The following is an 18,095-nucleotide window of genomic DNA, read 5'->3' on the forward strand; positions in this document are numbered from 1 at the left end:
ATTTAGATTGTTTAGAAGACATTACCACTCTATATAGAATTCTGTCAAAAGAACTAGATCCAGCACACAAAGTCAGACACCGCCACGGCTTCCACAAAAATGGATGAGATAGCTGTATCTATACTAGGCACAAAAAGAAACTGTGCATACAAAAATTTAAAATCTAAATTTATCAAACCTGTGTAGACACTTAAGGATTCAAACTCAGAGATTAGTGACATGTATCCAACATGCATGCACGTGCCACGTTCCGTGACGTCAGAGGGTTCGTCCTTGAGACGTGCAATACGTTGTTGCACGTGCATTCCGGGAAAGAGAAACAGAGCAAATGAATGCCACACAATACTGTCACTTTGGAAAGCTCAACCCCTGCCCTTGCGATCGTTCAAAAAATTAAACGGCTATTGAAACGCATAGCATGCCAAGGCTCACGTCTGCACAACCTTATGAGGCCATTGGGATGGTCCGTGGGGGAATGTCTCAACGACAGGTGGCTGTACATTTCCACTGCCACCGGAACACCATTTCTGCACTGGTGAGACGCTACCAGAACACAAATGACATCATCGATCGGCCACGTTCTGGACGTCCACGTGTAACAACGCCAAGACAGGACAGATGGATAAGGGTGACCCATCTTCGCCACAGGTTTCATACTGCAGTGATGACTGCCCGAACCATCCCAGGACTTCGCCGTATCCACCCCAACACAGTTCGACAACGTTTACGTCATCACGGGATCAGACCACGACTTCCCGTCATACGGCCTATCCTGACACAACGTCATCGACAAGCTCGCCCGAATGTGGTGCGAAATCATGTCCGCAGACCCTTGTTTTGGTGGAGAAATGTTGTTTTACAGATGAGTCCAGGTTTAGCATTTCCCATAGTGATGGGCGTCCAACGTGCCTATAGGCGCGTGGGAGAACATTATGCACAGGCCTGTGTCTTGGAGAGGAATCGCTTTGGTGGTGGTTCCGTGATGATTTGGGGTGGAATAACAGCACGCCAAAGAACTCCTTTGGTGATTGTTCAGGGCAACTTAACTGGTGTGGGCTACAGGGATCAGATTCTTCGACCTGTGGCAATTCCTTTTCTGCAACGTCATGGCCCTGGGTTCACATTCCAACAGGACAATGCCCGCCCTCATACGGCAAGGGTTGCTTTGGATTTCTTGCAACACCACAATGTTGACTTACTGCCTTGGCCTGCAAATTCACCGGATCTCTCCCCGATAGAGCATGTTTGGGACGAGATGAATCGACGAGATGAATGCCAATGGTGGACATACCCGTTATTGAGCTTGTGACATGGTCCTTTGACCCCTGTCCCGCTTGTGGACTTGTGACGTCATTATGAATGACTTTTCAATTGAAATTCTCCCGACTTGTTATGGTCTCATGAGCCCTCCATTACAGTTTATATGTAACTTTGACATTGTTATCGTGCTTATCAACTGGGATAATATTTTGAAAATGCACAGTTTATTTATGTGGCTAGTATATAATAATTAACAAGTGCCTGGGACTTACTGGTTTTCCAATGAAATATTTGTTAAAGACATGAACATTTGGATTTATTACTGTATCAATGACACTTATTTTCACAAGGGCCAGTACATGTTCACATGTGCTCACAGTATTCAATATGTAGTCCAGATTGAAGAAGAATATAGCAATTGGACAGTCCAAAATGTCCTCAAAACATTAAACACTGAAAAAAATATCACACAATGACACAATATTGTGAGAGTCCATCAGGCAACACGTGTTTGCACCCATTTACCTTACTTTTCCGTCCTTGCACATGCATGCTATAAATAGCCTTTGGGCTGACAGGTTAAACCAAACACATTGAAATGTTTTATTGAAATATAGACTGATATTACAGGCCTACCAAAGAAAACGTTCCCACTGTGCAGAAAAACGCAGGAAAGCCCACATTAATCGTGGAAATAGCAACATAAACATAATACCTCGCTACCGAAACAGTAAAAACGGCAACTTTAAACACTGCATCATAAAACGAGGAGCCCGCAACTTCGATTTTGCGCATGTGCACATGGAAGAGGAAGTCTCGACCGCATGTTGACATTTTCCTAGCTTAGACAAAAGTTACATTCCCTTTTTAAGTATTTCTGTTGTGTTATTTGGCATTTATCATCATGATACTTGTGTGCACACTTGTTTAGTTTACTTTCCATTCATATGAAACGATTGACAGCAATTATTTCGACATATTTAATACTTTTTCGACGCGAGGCGATTCACGGTTGCTCGGAAATTGGAAAGAAGCCCGGATCGTAATGCGCATGCGCAGTAGAGGTCAAAGTTCGCTGATATAAAAATGTTGCAGTTTCATAGTTTTTCGTTGCCGTTTTTACTGTTTCAGTAGCGAGGTAATGTGTTTATGTTGCTATTTCCACGATTAATGTGGGCTTTTCTGCGTTTTTCTGCACAGTGGGAAAGTTTTCTTTGGTAGGCCTGTATTAGAGAAAATATATAACGAACTAAACAAAACGTATAATCTGTCAACATGTTGACTTTATAAAAAATAACTTAGTCCACATATACTAGAAACTTTACAATCTATATATGTTGTGTAAATAAAAAAATGACTAAATATTTGAGTTGATTTACTGTCTTTGTGAAAACATTATCAACAATAAGTTACATGTAACAGAGAGATTCATACTGTTTACATGTCCATATCATGTGACACTGTCTATCAGCCAACTTGACACCATGTGGATCCTGGTTCATTGGTGGGGTTATCATGGAATAATTATTCACACAAAATTCATTATTAATTATAACCACTACAAGCGATATATTAGGATTCAGATATTAGGAAAATATAAATATAGAATATTAGTTTCATCATGTATCAGTAATAGCTTAGAGAAAGACTCCAGTCAAAAGTAGTAAAACTCATCTCACAGACAAACTATTGAAAAATTTAGGGTCATAAAGACATGTAAATGCATCTATTGTAATCCAAGCATCTATAATTGACACATCAAAGTAGGCTCGTTAAGATCTTGCCCAGGGTAAGCATCCAAGCATCCAGTTAAAGTGCCAACGAGATTAGTGCCAGTTGAAATAGGATTAGCAGGATTAAGTACTCCCCTGTCTGGTCATTGAAGTTTTTTTTGTAGGACACACCCCATCTTGTATATTCTGTATTTCATTGGTTAATGTAGGGCACACCCATTTTTGTATCAGTCAACCAATCGTAATCTCTTTATTGTTTTAATTGTAGATAAAAAGTTTGAAAACCAAACGATGGCCAGTAGGGTTTAGACTCCCAACACAGGTAAGCTCTAGCCCTCAGCCCAGAGGGTTGTACCGACTCTCTGTGGCCACCCCATGTTATTCCATTCTTGTAAATAAAATTGTGATTAGCTTCTTGTGACTTTGGACTCTTTGCTGAGTTAGTTCCCCTAAGCAGACCAGCACGCCAGTTAGATAAGGGGTTTCAGCGGAACCCTCACTTGGACCCAAGACCCCTATCATAACAGGATGCAGGGATTACTTCAGCAGAAACCATGCTTCTAAATATCCTAAACTATCAGTGTCATAAAATGATGCAGCTTCCCTACTCTGGATTGCATATCCTTTCCTTAGCAGGGCTGACAGGTCAGTTTTAATACTGATCCCCTGTTTCTTTTGTAGTTTCCTGACTCTAAAGACTGCTTCCTGATCCAGGATACGGATGAAAGTAGCGATAATACGGAAGGTGATGTAGGGCGGTGTTTCTTCTGGTACACCGAAACAGAGAGTCAATGCACCACCCTGAGTGACTTTAGATTATTGAGAAAGAATGCCTGATATAACCATTCTGCATTTTCTTCCGAGGATTCCGCTATATCATATAAGTTTTGTGTATTTCCTTTAACATGTTTAAGGATTGTCTGTCATACAGACCCTGAAGCAAATATATCCAAGAAAGCCCACACAAGTCTAGAAAATGTGGCAAGTCTAGATTTCCACAGCTTCAGAGATGAAGAAAGTCTCAGGGCTCCTTTTCATTATATTTTATTTTTTTCACTATGAGCTTTTTTTCTGTAATATATGTTCATTTCAGAGACTAGTTGTTAGTCTAGTTTAAGGACAAGTTGTTTGTTTAGCTGAATGAGATGGCTTCTTTTGGTGATATCTCCTTGCACAGTTTCATGATTTCACTATCATGATTTCTAACGTCATGTTTTCTTTCTTGTCAAAAACATCTACTTTTAAATTGTCAGCAGAGTCCTGAATTTCATCTGTGTATTTATAGTGAGCTCAGCAAGACTCTTTTCAGAAGCTGTAACACTTGCAGCAACATTAGTCATGCTAGCCATATTGATGTGAGACGCTGAGTGTCCCACATGAATTTCATTTCAAAGGTTATGCAGAAACAAATATCACAGTTACTAGTTTATCCCATTTCCTTTGGTTTCTGATGTTTGCAGGCGATATTAATCCATTAATATAGATTATTTGGGTTAATCTATGGATCAGTGTGAGCCAGCAAAATACATCATAGCCTCCAATCAGGAGCAACAAGAAGTCCATGTGAATTGTGATCAAATAGTTGCTTGGTTGATTAACTAGCACATAATAAACCTGCAATAGTGTTTGTCTCCTGTGAGTTGCCTTATCTTAACGAAAACAAGCCTTTCCTCAAGTGAGACACACCTGATTATCCTGATAATGGAGGATGTCTACACTGATTGTTTGTTACTCTGCACTTTAGTATGACATATGTGAAAATCATAATGAAATTATTATCAGCGCTTTACATTCTCTCAACCAATTTTATTGTACACCCCTGGTAAAAGGCACCATTAAAGTGTATATTCAGAGCTCCAGATAAGATTTAGCTCATGTGGGTACTGTACCCACTGTATTTTTTGGGAGTGGGTATTATGAATGTTGAGTGGGTATTTCATTTTCCGTTACCCACTGCTTTCAAATATGTGCGTATTTCAGTCACTTTACTCACCTGAGTATCATGTCATTGAGCAAGTTTACTAAGCAGGTATGTTCTGCCTTATGTCATACCTAATCAAAACCAACTTAAATATAATGGAAATGATGTCATAAAAAATCACTCATCCTATACTGACATTACAACACTTGTCCTATACTAACAATACAACTGGAAAGCAATCGTTTTCATTACGCAAGCGATTTTTATAAATATATTCCGTACGCATTTGTTTTAAACTTGTTGTGTATCTAACATTTTAAATGCGTAATTGGTACGCAACAATTATTTTTCAATGCGTAATTCTATGCGTATTTTACCCGAATACGCAGCTTATCTGGGCCTCTGTATATTTCCTCAAAAAAATGGTAGCATATTAAATCATATATTTGTTAAATGTCCTGACAAAATGGTTTAGTTTTATTTTAGCTTGATACTGATACTTACACAGAAATCAATTATGACATGTTTTGCATTTGCTCCATTGCAACAGTTTTTCATCAAACCCTTTCAGTTTCTTCTCCAGTGTCTTTATAACAGATACTGTGATGCAAGTTAACCAGAAACAGGGTTTAGATTGACTTACAAAATTTGGGTTCAACAGGGCCCTTCGTTGCTAAGTTCAACGGTTCTTACAGTGAGTGAGTTGAGTTTTATGCCGCTTTTAGCAATACTCCAGCAATGTCTTACACAGGAAATATTGGAGTCCTGTAAAGTAATAAAATGGTGTAGCATGCTACAAGAGTTCAATTACATGTACTTTGATTACAGATACTATATATTTGTTTTTGGCCAAGAATTTGGTACAAAGAACACTATTGTACAACCCATCAAGACACAATGCATAGTTTTCTACATCCATTGTGTGTGTTGAACACACATTACTGTGATGCATATAACCGTGCTGAAACCATTATTAGATAGTAAAGATAGTAGAGGACACTCCCATAAACACCTGGCAAACTGACTTGGGTGTGAGTGTATTTCCCTGATGTACTGACTGCTCAAAAAGAGGAAAAAGTTGAAATGCTTATAGTGTGTTTTACATCATTGCATTGAATGCAATTGAAAAACATGTTTCATCTGACATGAAAGAATGCTATTACCTTCTGATTGGTCAGAAATCATTAACCTTAAATTCATGTATCTAATTCCATTTCATATCTCAAAATTAATGGTAGTTTTTCACCTCTAACAAGTGTAGATGGTCAATCAGAATATTAGCACATGTTTCTGATACCCTCAACAAGTTCTTGGTCACAATAACCTATCAAACATGCTTTCAACCAAAAAATACATACCATAAAGTAAAACATAGTGATACACTAACCACTGTGTCACAAAATGTACATTCTCTCACCTCAAACAAATTAAAATGTAAAAACTCTTAAATTTCGGTAGGTTTATGTCATAACTGTCAATGTACAGTAAATCTGTAGGTTTTGAGGAGAAATGTGTTGAGAGTAAACATTATTCCACACAGTCATGTCTTACACATTAAGACAATTGCTTACACATTACATTAAAAAAAGAATTGTACAGAAATAACAAAAATGACATGCATTTTTTAAGGTTATTTACAATTTGTGTAGGTTTTATTTACATCAGTTCCCACTCTGTTCACCCAAAAATGTTATATTGCCTGCCTAATTTCTACTCCGATAGGCTTCACGTTACAGTGTGCTTGTCCTTGATAAACCTCAAGATTCTGATACCACAGACTTGGCATTTATAGTTATATGCAGCAGTACTTTTTGTTACAGCAGGGGGGAAGAAGATGTCCCGCGACCTGTATTATGGCAAGTTCAGGTTCACAAGTCATTAATTGTTTCATTCCCTGTCAATCTACTTTAAAAGAAACACTCAAATAGTCACACAATCAATTATTTGAGGTCACTGTATGATATAAATATATATTATGTCACGAATGGCATGAGAAATTTGAATGGCGATAACTGTTACAGTTAGTTATGAGAAAACATCTATTTATACCGCCATGATTCCCTTCCGCCGCGTTAAATAAAAACATGATCGGCGGCAGTGAACGGGCTGAACACATCGGTGAATAGCTAATTAAGTATCATAATTAATTCTGTTTCATTAATTTAATGAACGACGGAGAGATGTTGTAAATACCGCTAAAATATGGCGATAACTGTTCGGTAGCCAGTAGTGTTAAACACTCATTGTTTTCTGTCAGGGATATCAGTTGGAAAGTCATTGAGGTACCGTAATTGCTCCCTCTTTCCTAAACAACATAAACACCTGGGTGTGGAGTACAGTTCTAGCATAAGTATGGTATTGTTCATATTTCATATGGGTACATGTCCACATTCCATATCCTGTGTAAGAAACACTTTCTCCATCCCTCATTACTGTTGCATTGTGATGCCTGGTAACAATAGATACATAACTGTAAATCACCTGAGACAATCAAGATTCTATGTCAGTCACGAAATATGAATCATGATACCCCATTTAGATACACTTTTAATTTTCCCTTCAAACCGTTAATGTGCAGAACATACTGGCGATAGTATGTCGGATGCAGATAGCCTACCAACAACATCATTCAACCGTGTTAAAATATCAAAACACCAGCCTGGTCGACCGGAGCACCCCGGATAACGTAACGAATATGTTCCCCTCTTAATAGGCTATAATAGCTGAAAATATCACTGTAGTACCAGCTTATCACAGAGAACATGGCATATAAGGTTCACCTTGCTCGACACTTGAACTGCATCTGAGTAATTAGGGAAATAAATTTACCTACCCATTGCCAGCAAATATACGACGAGGTATGCTCGCTGAAACTGCACAAATCCAACTTCAGTAATCGTTGACAGTGTCGTCCGTGTGTAGATATAAGAAACCGCACACAAGAAACTGAGAATCCAAAATCCAAGTAAAAAGATATTCATCTTTAGAATCTGACCGGCACGTCAACAAGTCAAAAGAATATTACGAACACTGACAAGACCTGACGAGACTTCGAGTGTGTGGAACAAGCGGCGGTCAATTCAAGCGAGGTAACTCTAACGCTCCCGTCAAATGAAGGAGCACCACGTCACAATGCTGGCGATGTGCTTTGTGGAGTCGCTCGACCGTCTTTCTGATATATATCCAGAATATTGCCTCGCGGGCACATCACCACGGAATTATAGTCATTAATTGACAGGAGTTGAGGCATGGCATAACATGATATTCCTTGATCTGTTGTCAGAGTGCAACTTTGAAGAAAATTTCCCTTCATTAACTATAAAATAAAATAACTATCGATAATAAAAGCATACAACTACTTGAACGTTAAGATACAAGGAAACTTACAAAATACCAGAAATACATTTATATACAGCCTAATCAGTGTATGAATGTGTCCCTTGATACTGAGAGAAAGCTTGTATTACGCCAACGTGACAGCTCAATGATGACTGTATTACCAAAAGGGAATACAAGAAAGGACAATAGAAAACGAGTACATAGGAAATGCTAACATATTCACCGTAAACATAGATTTGGGGCTTCTATCGAGATCGTGTGTATATGACATATGTATACATATCAAACATCTCATGAAATTGATTTTACATTGCGTAACACTCAAGTGATATATTACTGACAATAATTCCATACAAATTATTATATCTGTTTTCTTCTGAGTGCAGCTATAATGCAGGTTCGACCGTTCAATAATCTGAGTCCGACCTGAGCCCGATCTGTCATTTTAGAAATACTAGCTGATGTTTCCCCATTCTTGGGCTACATTCAGTTACGTTCAATCACAACTATAATCTCAACTAAAGCTACTAAAATCTATTGAAAATGTCGTATATGATCTGGAAATGATCTGTTTGATTGGCATATTAAAAGTTGATGAGTAAGAAAAAGGTAGGATATTTATATTATGATGCGACACTTCGCTATACATTCTTATACTGCTGACTTACTACAGCAGGAATATTCTACAGCGCCACTCATATTAAGTTATGAGAGAAGGTGAACACAAAATATATAGATTTCGAATATGAGCAAGCTATTATAAATATATGTATATATACAAGCATTTATACAACTAAAAAGCAATAATTATCTTATCCATACAAAATATGTTTTCTACGTTGAAGTATTAAAACGCAGGCGTTGGCAGTAAAACCGAAATCTTGTTTGAAAAGGACACAAACGTTTGTAGAACAACAATTTTAAAAGGTTGGACATTTTAGCCGTAACATTAAATTTTGTAAAATGGCTGTTCTAGAATTATCATATAAGGGGCATTGTATAATAAAACATGCTCTTCGTCTTTGACAAGATCAGTGCAGTTAAAACATACTCAATCTTCAACATTAAATTATACCTGCCTGTTCATATTCTTGAAGGTGCAATATCACATCTAACTTTTGCAAAAGCGGAACGGTAACTGCTGACATAACTTTTGCAACAACAGAAATCTTTAAGAGATCTGTAGGTACGGAGTTTTCTTCCAACAGTAATATAATTATCTTTCCATAAAAGTTCTTGCCAGTTTTAAACATAGGCATTCATTGAGATATCATACAAATGAGGACAAATTAATTGAGCATTTAAAAGAGAAGTGATGTCTGAAATATGCTGCGAAATTTTGCCGAAGAACGGTAATTCCATTTTCTACGATAAACTACAAGCCTTTTTGACTGTAAGAAAACACATTTTATTAAATGATCAGGCATATTTCTACAAGTATACCACTGTCTAACTATACATAACCATTGTTGGACAATAGAAGGGACCCACTCTGTGTCCGTATATTAATAGCAATAGTTTGTGCATATTTAGTCTCACCGCGAAAAACCGAATGGCCCTGTGAAGTGCACTGATTTCAGATAAATCGCAATATTACCCCATATTGTGCGCCCTAACGGATTACGGTCATACCACTCAGTCGTATAACTTGGAAGAAGTGTAAAACTGCATACCTCCAAGTGTCATAAACTTAGAAATAAGTAGTCCTAAAACCCTTGTGGCAGATTTAGCCGCAGCCTTTGGCATTAAATTATAATCAAGGTGTTCCGTTAGTAGTAGATCCAGATAGCAATAGCTACTAATATTATTGCTAGAGGCATTAGAGAGAACACAAGTCTCTGACTCACTTGCGCCAGGCAGAAATCAGCTGGCCTGGGTGTTGCATAGATCTCAAAGATGTTACGAAAGCACACCAAGCTTTCTTAGAAAAAAAATGGAATTTTAATTCCTGGAAAACCACGTAGAGGAAAACCAGGCACAGGAGTATGCTGTTATGTTCTTATGTGTGCGTGAGGGAGATCATGCGTACCCCAGGATCAGCTTGCTGGTCGTGAAGGACGTTTATTCTTCGAAATTAGGATATTTATAAAGCGCACATATCCATGCAACTAGTGCATGCTCAAGGCGCTGGCGAAATGGGGTCTTTTAATGCAAAACATTCTCAAGAGTAAGTGAACTCAGGATAAGAGAACCAGGTGCCTTTTGTTAGAGTGAATCAGGTGATGGAGCATCCAAACAAATATGCAAAAGGCCCCGACAGGAATCAATGGAATTTCATAGGGCTGGGTATTGCCCTGATTCTCATATTGTGAAATACTGCAATAATTTAAGAGATATTGCAATATATAGTGTGATATACTGATTGGAAGGTTTCTGCCCAAGTGCGTACATCACAAATTCATAATAGCTCTCTGTGTGCGACATCATCTTCTTAGTTGCTGTTATACCATACTTTCAGGCTCCCTGTAACCATCGTGTATGACTGTGTGTCAATGGTTTACAAATAGATAAAATTTAAGAGCCTTAATGTGGAATGTTTAATTAAAGTATGGCAACAAAGTTTTCCGAACATAATGATAAAGGTAATAGTATAACATGATTTTTATAGTCAATGTTGTGTGCTTCAACAGAATGCACTTCAAAGCAGTATGTAATTATTGTTACTGTATGTCAGTGAATCATTCAGATTCAACTCCAATATAAACATGTGTTAGCATGAACTATTGCAAAATGAAACAAAAACATGATTTAGATGAACTCCTTGAGCTTCAAAATCTCATGTGACCTCTAATAACTAAGATTCTTGAATAGAATGTCATTATACAGTCCTACTAGTCCTACAACATTTATAAGACTTAGGCCTTTATGATACATTGATAGCATATATACTGAGTCAAAAAAAGAAACTTCACATTCTTTCTTCAGGGCACTATAAAAGAACAAGAGATGGTAAGATGGTTAAATTGTTATTATTTCATTGCTGAGATCTGTGTGATGTACTTGATACACTGACAGTGCCATAATCAGTTCCATTAGGCTACACCGCCGTTCCAAAACATGGGTATACAGAATGTCAAGTCACAAGAATAAAAAATGCGAAATTTCTCAGTTCAATATCGTGTATGGCCGCCCCGCGCATTCACCACTGCCAAACACCGTCTCCTCATCGACTGCCTGATGCTTGTGAACACGTGGTTGGGGATTCTGCGCCATTGCTCTTGCAAGGCAGCGCCAAGTTCCTGCAAATTCTGAGGTTGGTTCCTAAGACCATGAAGCCTTCTCCCAAGTGCATCCCAAACGTGCTCTATTGGATTAAGGTCAGGGGACCTCGATGGCCAGTCCATGACGTTGATTCCAGCGTTTTGAAGGAAATTTCGTGTCAACATCGCGGTATGCGGCCGAGCATTATCTTGCTGGAACTGTAGACCTGGGCCATGAGTCGCCATGAAAGGAACGAGTTCAGGGGTGAGCACCCGGTCGCGGTAAGCAGCAGCTGTGAGGTTTCCACGGATGACCAGAAGTCGGGAACGGTTGTTCCCACAGAAAGCACCCCATACCATGCAACTTCCGCCCCTGAATCTGTCGACTTCCTGTACACAACATCGGGCATACCGTTCTATGCCTGCCGTCCGCGAATCTGAAAAGTAAACCTGGATTCATTGCTAAAAACGACTCGATTCCAGTCTCTCTGGGTCCATCGGAGGTGACGTTGGGCCCACAGCAGACGTTGACGTTGATGAAACGGCGTCAATATTGGCCCACGATATGGACGTCGAGAATGGAGATTGGCAGCCCGCAACCGATTTCGAATGGTCTGTGAGGACAGTCGACCTCTAAACATCTCAGCCCTGGTTCGTGTAGCCGGCAGAAATCTGTCACGTAGGTGACGTAGGACGATTTGACGGTCTTCTGCTCGTGACGTCACACGTGGACGACCCGACCTTGGGCGATCAGAAGTGGTGCCAGTTTGTTGTAGACGACCTCGCAAGTCATACACAGTACGACGCCTGCATCCCATTGCTCTTGCGACGTCAATAACTGATCTTCCCGCTTGCAACATGCCAACGGCACGTTCACGTTGCACATTTGACAATCGTAGCATTTCAAGTACCGTTAGAACTGTGGTTTAAAAGTGTTTTTTCAATTCTTGAGGCCGTGCATATGAAGAAAACTTCGATGCGAAGATCACGTGATCGACTGTACGTGCAAAACCTGATTTGGCACTAACGTCATTTGCACGACGAATGGATGGGTTTGAGTGGGTTTTGCTAACGTTTTTCTAGAGTCGAAAGATAGGGATCCCATTTCGGATACATAGATGTATTATCAGAGAAAGATTATTCATTATTTTTCAAATTACATTTTGTAAAGTTTCTTTTTTGACTCAGTTTCATTATGAAACAAACAAAAATAACAAAATAATGTGAATTATGAAATGGTTACTCAGAGCCAAGGGCTCTACTAATAAGTCCAAATGATATAGTAATAGTGGACCTGGTGGTATTAATATGAGAATGTTAAAACGAATTTGTACATCAATAGCTGAACTTTTTTGTTTACTGTATAATATTTCTTTGAGTCAGTGTGATTTTCCTTCAGATTGGAAAACAGGCAATGTTACCCCTATTTTCAAAAAAGGAGATAAATCCCTCCCTACTAATTACAGACCCATAAGTTTATTATCTATCCTCGGGAAAATTTAAAAAAAAATAATGTTAAGCATTCACATAACCATTTCAATAAACACATTAGTATTTTAAGTAATTTTCAATCAGGTTTTATTACAAACCACTCTACCACATCTCAACTCATTGAAATTTATCACAATATATGTTCAGTTCTAGATACTCATCACCTTTATTGTACGAGGGTCGGTCAAAAAGTACTCGGCCTAACTATATTCTCGATGTCCAATGTTTGAAAAGCTTCCATTTTAGTTTGTAGGAATCATTAGCAAAGCCGTATAAAAAATTTCACATATGTGGGTAATGTGATTAACGAGATATTAGTCATCACAACACATTGGGGTATAATATTTCCAGAAAAAATGCAGAAAATGAAAAACGATCCGTCATTTAGTACCTCTTGGATAATGGTATGCCCTCAGATAATGTCATATAAAATATGTTAGTATAGTATTGGATGACTTCCCGTCATAACCAAGAGTCAAAGCTTTGGGTTGCTTGATTCATATTTAGTCGGGGCTGTTTCTTTTAAAGACGCCCCCATTTTAGTCTTTCAAAAACATTGTGTCCAGATATTCAAGCTGGCCCTGTTTACAATATACTGAGAGTTGACACTTGTGTGACCATTCAGTATTTACTTTGAACCTTTAGCATCATGTGTGAAAACATTAGATTAAGTTATGTCCTTATAATTTCGTCGTCTGAAAGGGGGTGTGTAGTGTCTCCAAAACAAGCTGTTTCAGTAAACATGAAGGGGGGATCACTTTAACAAGAGATTGTACTTTCAAATTGCTTTTTTATGCACTTAATATCTAAGTTTGATTCTAGCGGATGTCTACCTATCTCAAACACACTTGTTTTTCTTGCATATTTTGTTACCTGAAGTTTGTGGTGCATTTATTGCAGATTTTGCGCTTTTGGGGGGTACCAAGATACAATTTCAAACAAAATGGGAATCGTAAGGCTGGAACGTATCAAAACCAATTTGCTTGAGGTTGACAGATAATATGTAGAAAAATAAAACATAAAAACAGCGGCATTTGTATCATTTACTAGGTCAGGCCGACTACATTTTGACTGTCCCTCGTATGATTTTTTGTGACATTTCAAAGGCCTTTGACAGGGTGTGGCATAAAGGGTTTTTGCGCAAATTAGACAATTATGGTGTTAGTGGGCATATACTTAGTTGGTTAAGAAACTATTTATCTGATAGACTACAGATTGTTTCTATCAATGGTACATTATCAAAAGAATTAAATGTTACTGCAGGGGCTCCTCAAGGATCTGTCCTTGGTCCATTTTTGTTCCTTGTGTACATCAATGATTTACCTGAAACTCTAACAAATGTCACAAGACTGTTTGCCGACGACACTTCAGTTGGTGTTGCAGGTTATAGGTTAAAGATTAAAAACCATAGAAGCTACTCTTAACCATGATTTAGCTAAATTTGAAAGAATGGCCTGACAAATGGTTTGTTAAGTTTAACCCGAATAAGACAAAATTCATGCTTTTTAAAAATGGAAATTGTCCACAAGTTCCTGACTTGATTTTCAAATAATGAACATTTGGAACCTGTACATCAACATAAACAGCTCGGTGTCATCTTTTCAGGTAATACAAAATGGTTTCATCATGTATCTGCTGTAATAGAAAAGGCCTCAAAAATTGTTTCCACATTACGGACGTATTACCTAGATATATCCTTTCTAGTATGTATGAAATGTATATTAGGACTATTTTAAAATATACATCTGAGGTCTGGGATATTTGCCCCAGCTTTGTTTGTGATAAACTTGAAATGTTACAACTTGAAGCAGCAAGAAATGTAACCAGATTGCCTAAATTCGCTTCAAGATATAGTTTATACAGTGAAACTGGTTAGTTACCATTGAAAGTTAGAGGAAAACAAAGAAAACTCTGTACATTCTACAAAATTGTTAACATGCAAGCTCCTGATTACCTGATAGATTTACTTGCACCTTTTACTGAAGCCATTTCCGGATACAACTTGCGTGACAAATCAGATTTGGCTATTCCTAAATGTCGCACCTCAATTCTCCAAAAGTCATTTATTTATGATTCTGCAAGTTTATGGAATGCTCTCTCCTCTACAACAAAATGTACAACTTCATTATCATCGTATAAATCAAAGTTATCTGAAAAAGATGACAAAGTTCTAAAATATTTTCTATTCGGTGAAAGAAAGACGAATATACTACACACGAAGTTAACACAAAATCTATATAATGCAACTCAATCAGGCTTTCGCGAAAATCGCTCCACCATAGATCATCTAGCGCAAACCCATAACTCAATCAGAACTGAACACAATGCAAAAAAAATACACATTGCAGTCTTTTTGGATTTCTCCAAGGCCTTTAATATGCTCTAGATACCAGGTGTCATCCAAAACTTACAAAAAAAGGTTTAAAAGGGGCACTTCTAAATTTTGTATCAGCCTTCTAACAGGCAGAGACTTTAAGGTCTCTAGGAGTGGGTATTGCAGAGAATTTTCATATTGCGATATACTCCGATGCGGAAGCATATATTGCGATATGTATTGCAATATATTGCAAGGATTATTTTTTTTTTAACAAAAACTACTTATCGAGTAAATGCTTGATTATAAAGCAATAACACAACAAAATCACTATGATTGATTAACCTTTTAAAAAAGCTTTTAATGATGACAAAATAAAAATGTAAGTAACATTTGGCACAACTGAAACAGGGAAAAGAACAATTCAAAAACGGAAATATCCGAAAATTTCCGAGTGTTACAAAGTTTTCCGAATGCATGTCAAAATACCGGTTTTCGATCAGCGTATCGCAATACGTATCGTTTTCATGTCCGAACCGGTAAATACCGGTAAACCGGTTATATTGCGCAGCCCTAAAGGTCTCCATAGACCATCAAATCTCCAAAAACTATACACTAGAAAATGGCACACCCCAGGGACGTATCATCTCACCCACCCTCTTCAATGTTGATGATATATTTAACAACCTCAGTAAAAACATAAACAAATCCCAATTTGCCGACGATGGAGCAATATGGGTTAATGAAAAAAATATACACAAAGCACAAAAAAACAAATTCAAGCTGCACTTAACCATATTGAAAACTGGACCAACCAATGGGGGTTCCAACTCTCTACCACTAAAACAACAACTGTAGTATTCAAAGCACAACATCGAAGAAAACAAAACGTACATCTTTATATTAAAAAACCAAAATTACCACAATCAGATGCAGTAAATTTTCTAGGTCTAATCCTAGACCAGCACTTAACATGGAACAAACACATTCAATTCATACAAGAAACATGCAAGTCAGATCTCAACATTATTAAATACCTATCGCATAGTAAATGGGGTAGCAACAAACAAACATTACTACTAATATATATAAATCACTCATCAAATCTAAATTACTCTATGGCTGCGAAATAAAGGCAAATACCCAAAACCTTTTGGACAAAAAATACAGGAAATTAAACAACAACTTGATGTATACACTACAGAATATAATACAAACCCATACTACAAATCTCTTCCTCCAGCATTACTGCCAAAAATCCTGACCAACACAAAACTTACTGAACACTATATACGTAATAAATTCACAGTGCAAGAATTCATACAACAAAAGTACAATCCACAAGATAATCTTCACATATATACTGACGGATCCAAGGACAAAAATGGTAATACTGGTTTTGGTATCTAAATACCCCCTAAAAGCCTTAAACAATCCTATAATCTCCCTGCAAACTCCAGTATCTTCACAGCAGAACTCGCAGCCATAGTTCAGGCCTTGCAAACAACATCTGACCAAACAAACACTACCATCTGCATTTTAACTGATTCCTTAAGCTCCGTAAAAGCTCTCAAAAATTACTGTACAACAAAAAGAGCAGATCTAATATATAACATATACAGAAGAATACTATACCACCAAAATAAAAATAATCAAATACATTTTATCTGGGTCCGGTCACATGAGTCCATGGCAACGAAATGGCAGACCAAGCTGCCAAACTTAGACTCCACTTAAAAAACAAAATAAAAATACCTTACTCCAAAACAGACCTAACAAATAAAGTTAACAATATGATAATAAATAAATTCAATTATAACTGGCAAATAATAGGAAAACATAATCCACTCTACCAAATTCAACAAACACTAAATACAAAATGTAAAAATTATCACCAAACACGCCGAATTGATGTTGCCATAACCAGATTATGATTACCAATGCTTTAAAACAGTACCTCAGCAATGCTAACTCTACTGATCTCAAGCACATTCTAACAAATTTAACAAAATTAATTAAACCACTCACTAAATATCTCATTCATACACAATTAAACCAAACAATCAAGTAACAAAAACAATGATAGACTAATTCCACTTTTTACCATTTTAAATTTTGTTTTTGAGTATATATAGATGTCCTTTTAACTTTTCAAATGAGTTCTCTCTTTTTATCAACTTCATTTTTTAACCTTTTATTTGTTTATCATTATTCACTAAATAAATATATTTTTAAACATGGGTTGAGTGTAAAAACAAAACAACAATAACAATAAGAATAACCATTTATTACATTACATCTATATTAAATTCCAAATCTCTATTATTCTTTACCTATTTCATATTTTTTACCTTTTTAATTCGGCCTCCCATTCAAATTTCCCTTAATACTCTGTTTGTTTTTGTGGGTAGTAACACCACTCTTTCAAAGTTTCTATTTTTTTGTTCCCCTTCATTTCTTAATAAGTGTACTACCCCGTCGCCGAAATACCTCAGTTGTGCGTGCGACGTTAAATAAAGCAAATAACAACATCAACATACCGGGATTTCCCATATTTGAGCCCACTCGAAATTACGCCCATGGGCTTAAAAACGGGCCTAAATCAACATGACTCACACGCAGTCGCAATAAAATATGATAATCTCACTATTAAGTTCAGTCCATTTTACTGTGTCTTAGAATCATTTTCTTCAGTTACAAGCATTTTCCAAATTTAAACCCTGGGCTTAATTGTGGGGTTTATATTTGTTAACGAGAGGGGTCATTTTCCGTTATAAGCCCAGGGCGTAATTACGGGAAATCCCGGCAGTCAAATTACGCCGGGCTTAGAAAAGTAG

At 37.4% G+C, this 18,095-nt stretch overlaps 1 protein-coding gene across 3 annotated transcripts in view; it reads right to left on the minus strand.

Annotated features, from left to right (window-relative positions):
* LOC124280561 (molybdate-anion transporter-like) overlaps positions 1-8,004 on the minus strand; it is a 53,395-nt gene extending 45,391 nt beyond the window's left edge. For all 3 annotated transcript variants that reach the window (XM_046716508.1, XM_046716509.1, XM_046716510.1), the window contains exon 1: positions 7,748-8,004. In XM_046716508.1, coding sequence (XP_046572464.1) covers positions 7,748-7,895 — 148 coding nt within the window. In that variant the 5' untranslated portion in view covers positions 7,896-8,004. The remainder of the gene's footprint in view (positions 1-7,747) is intronic.
* Between the last annotated feature and the right edge of the window lie 10,091 nt (positions 8,005-18,095).

The sequence above is a fragment of the Haliotis rubra genome, unplaced genomic scaffold, assembly GCF_003918875.1.
Source record: "Haliotis rubra isolate DU_JTF1 unplaced genomic scaffold, ASM391887v1 Scf27, whole genome shotgun sequence".
Taxonomy (NCBI): Eukaryota; Metazoa; Mollusca; class Gastropoda; order Lepetellida; family Haliotidae; genus Haliotis; species Haliotis rubra.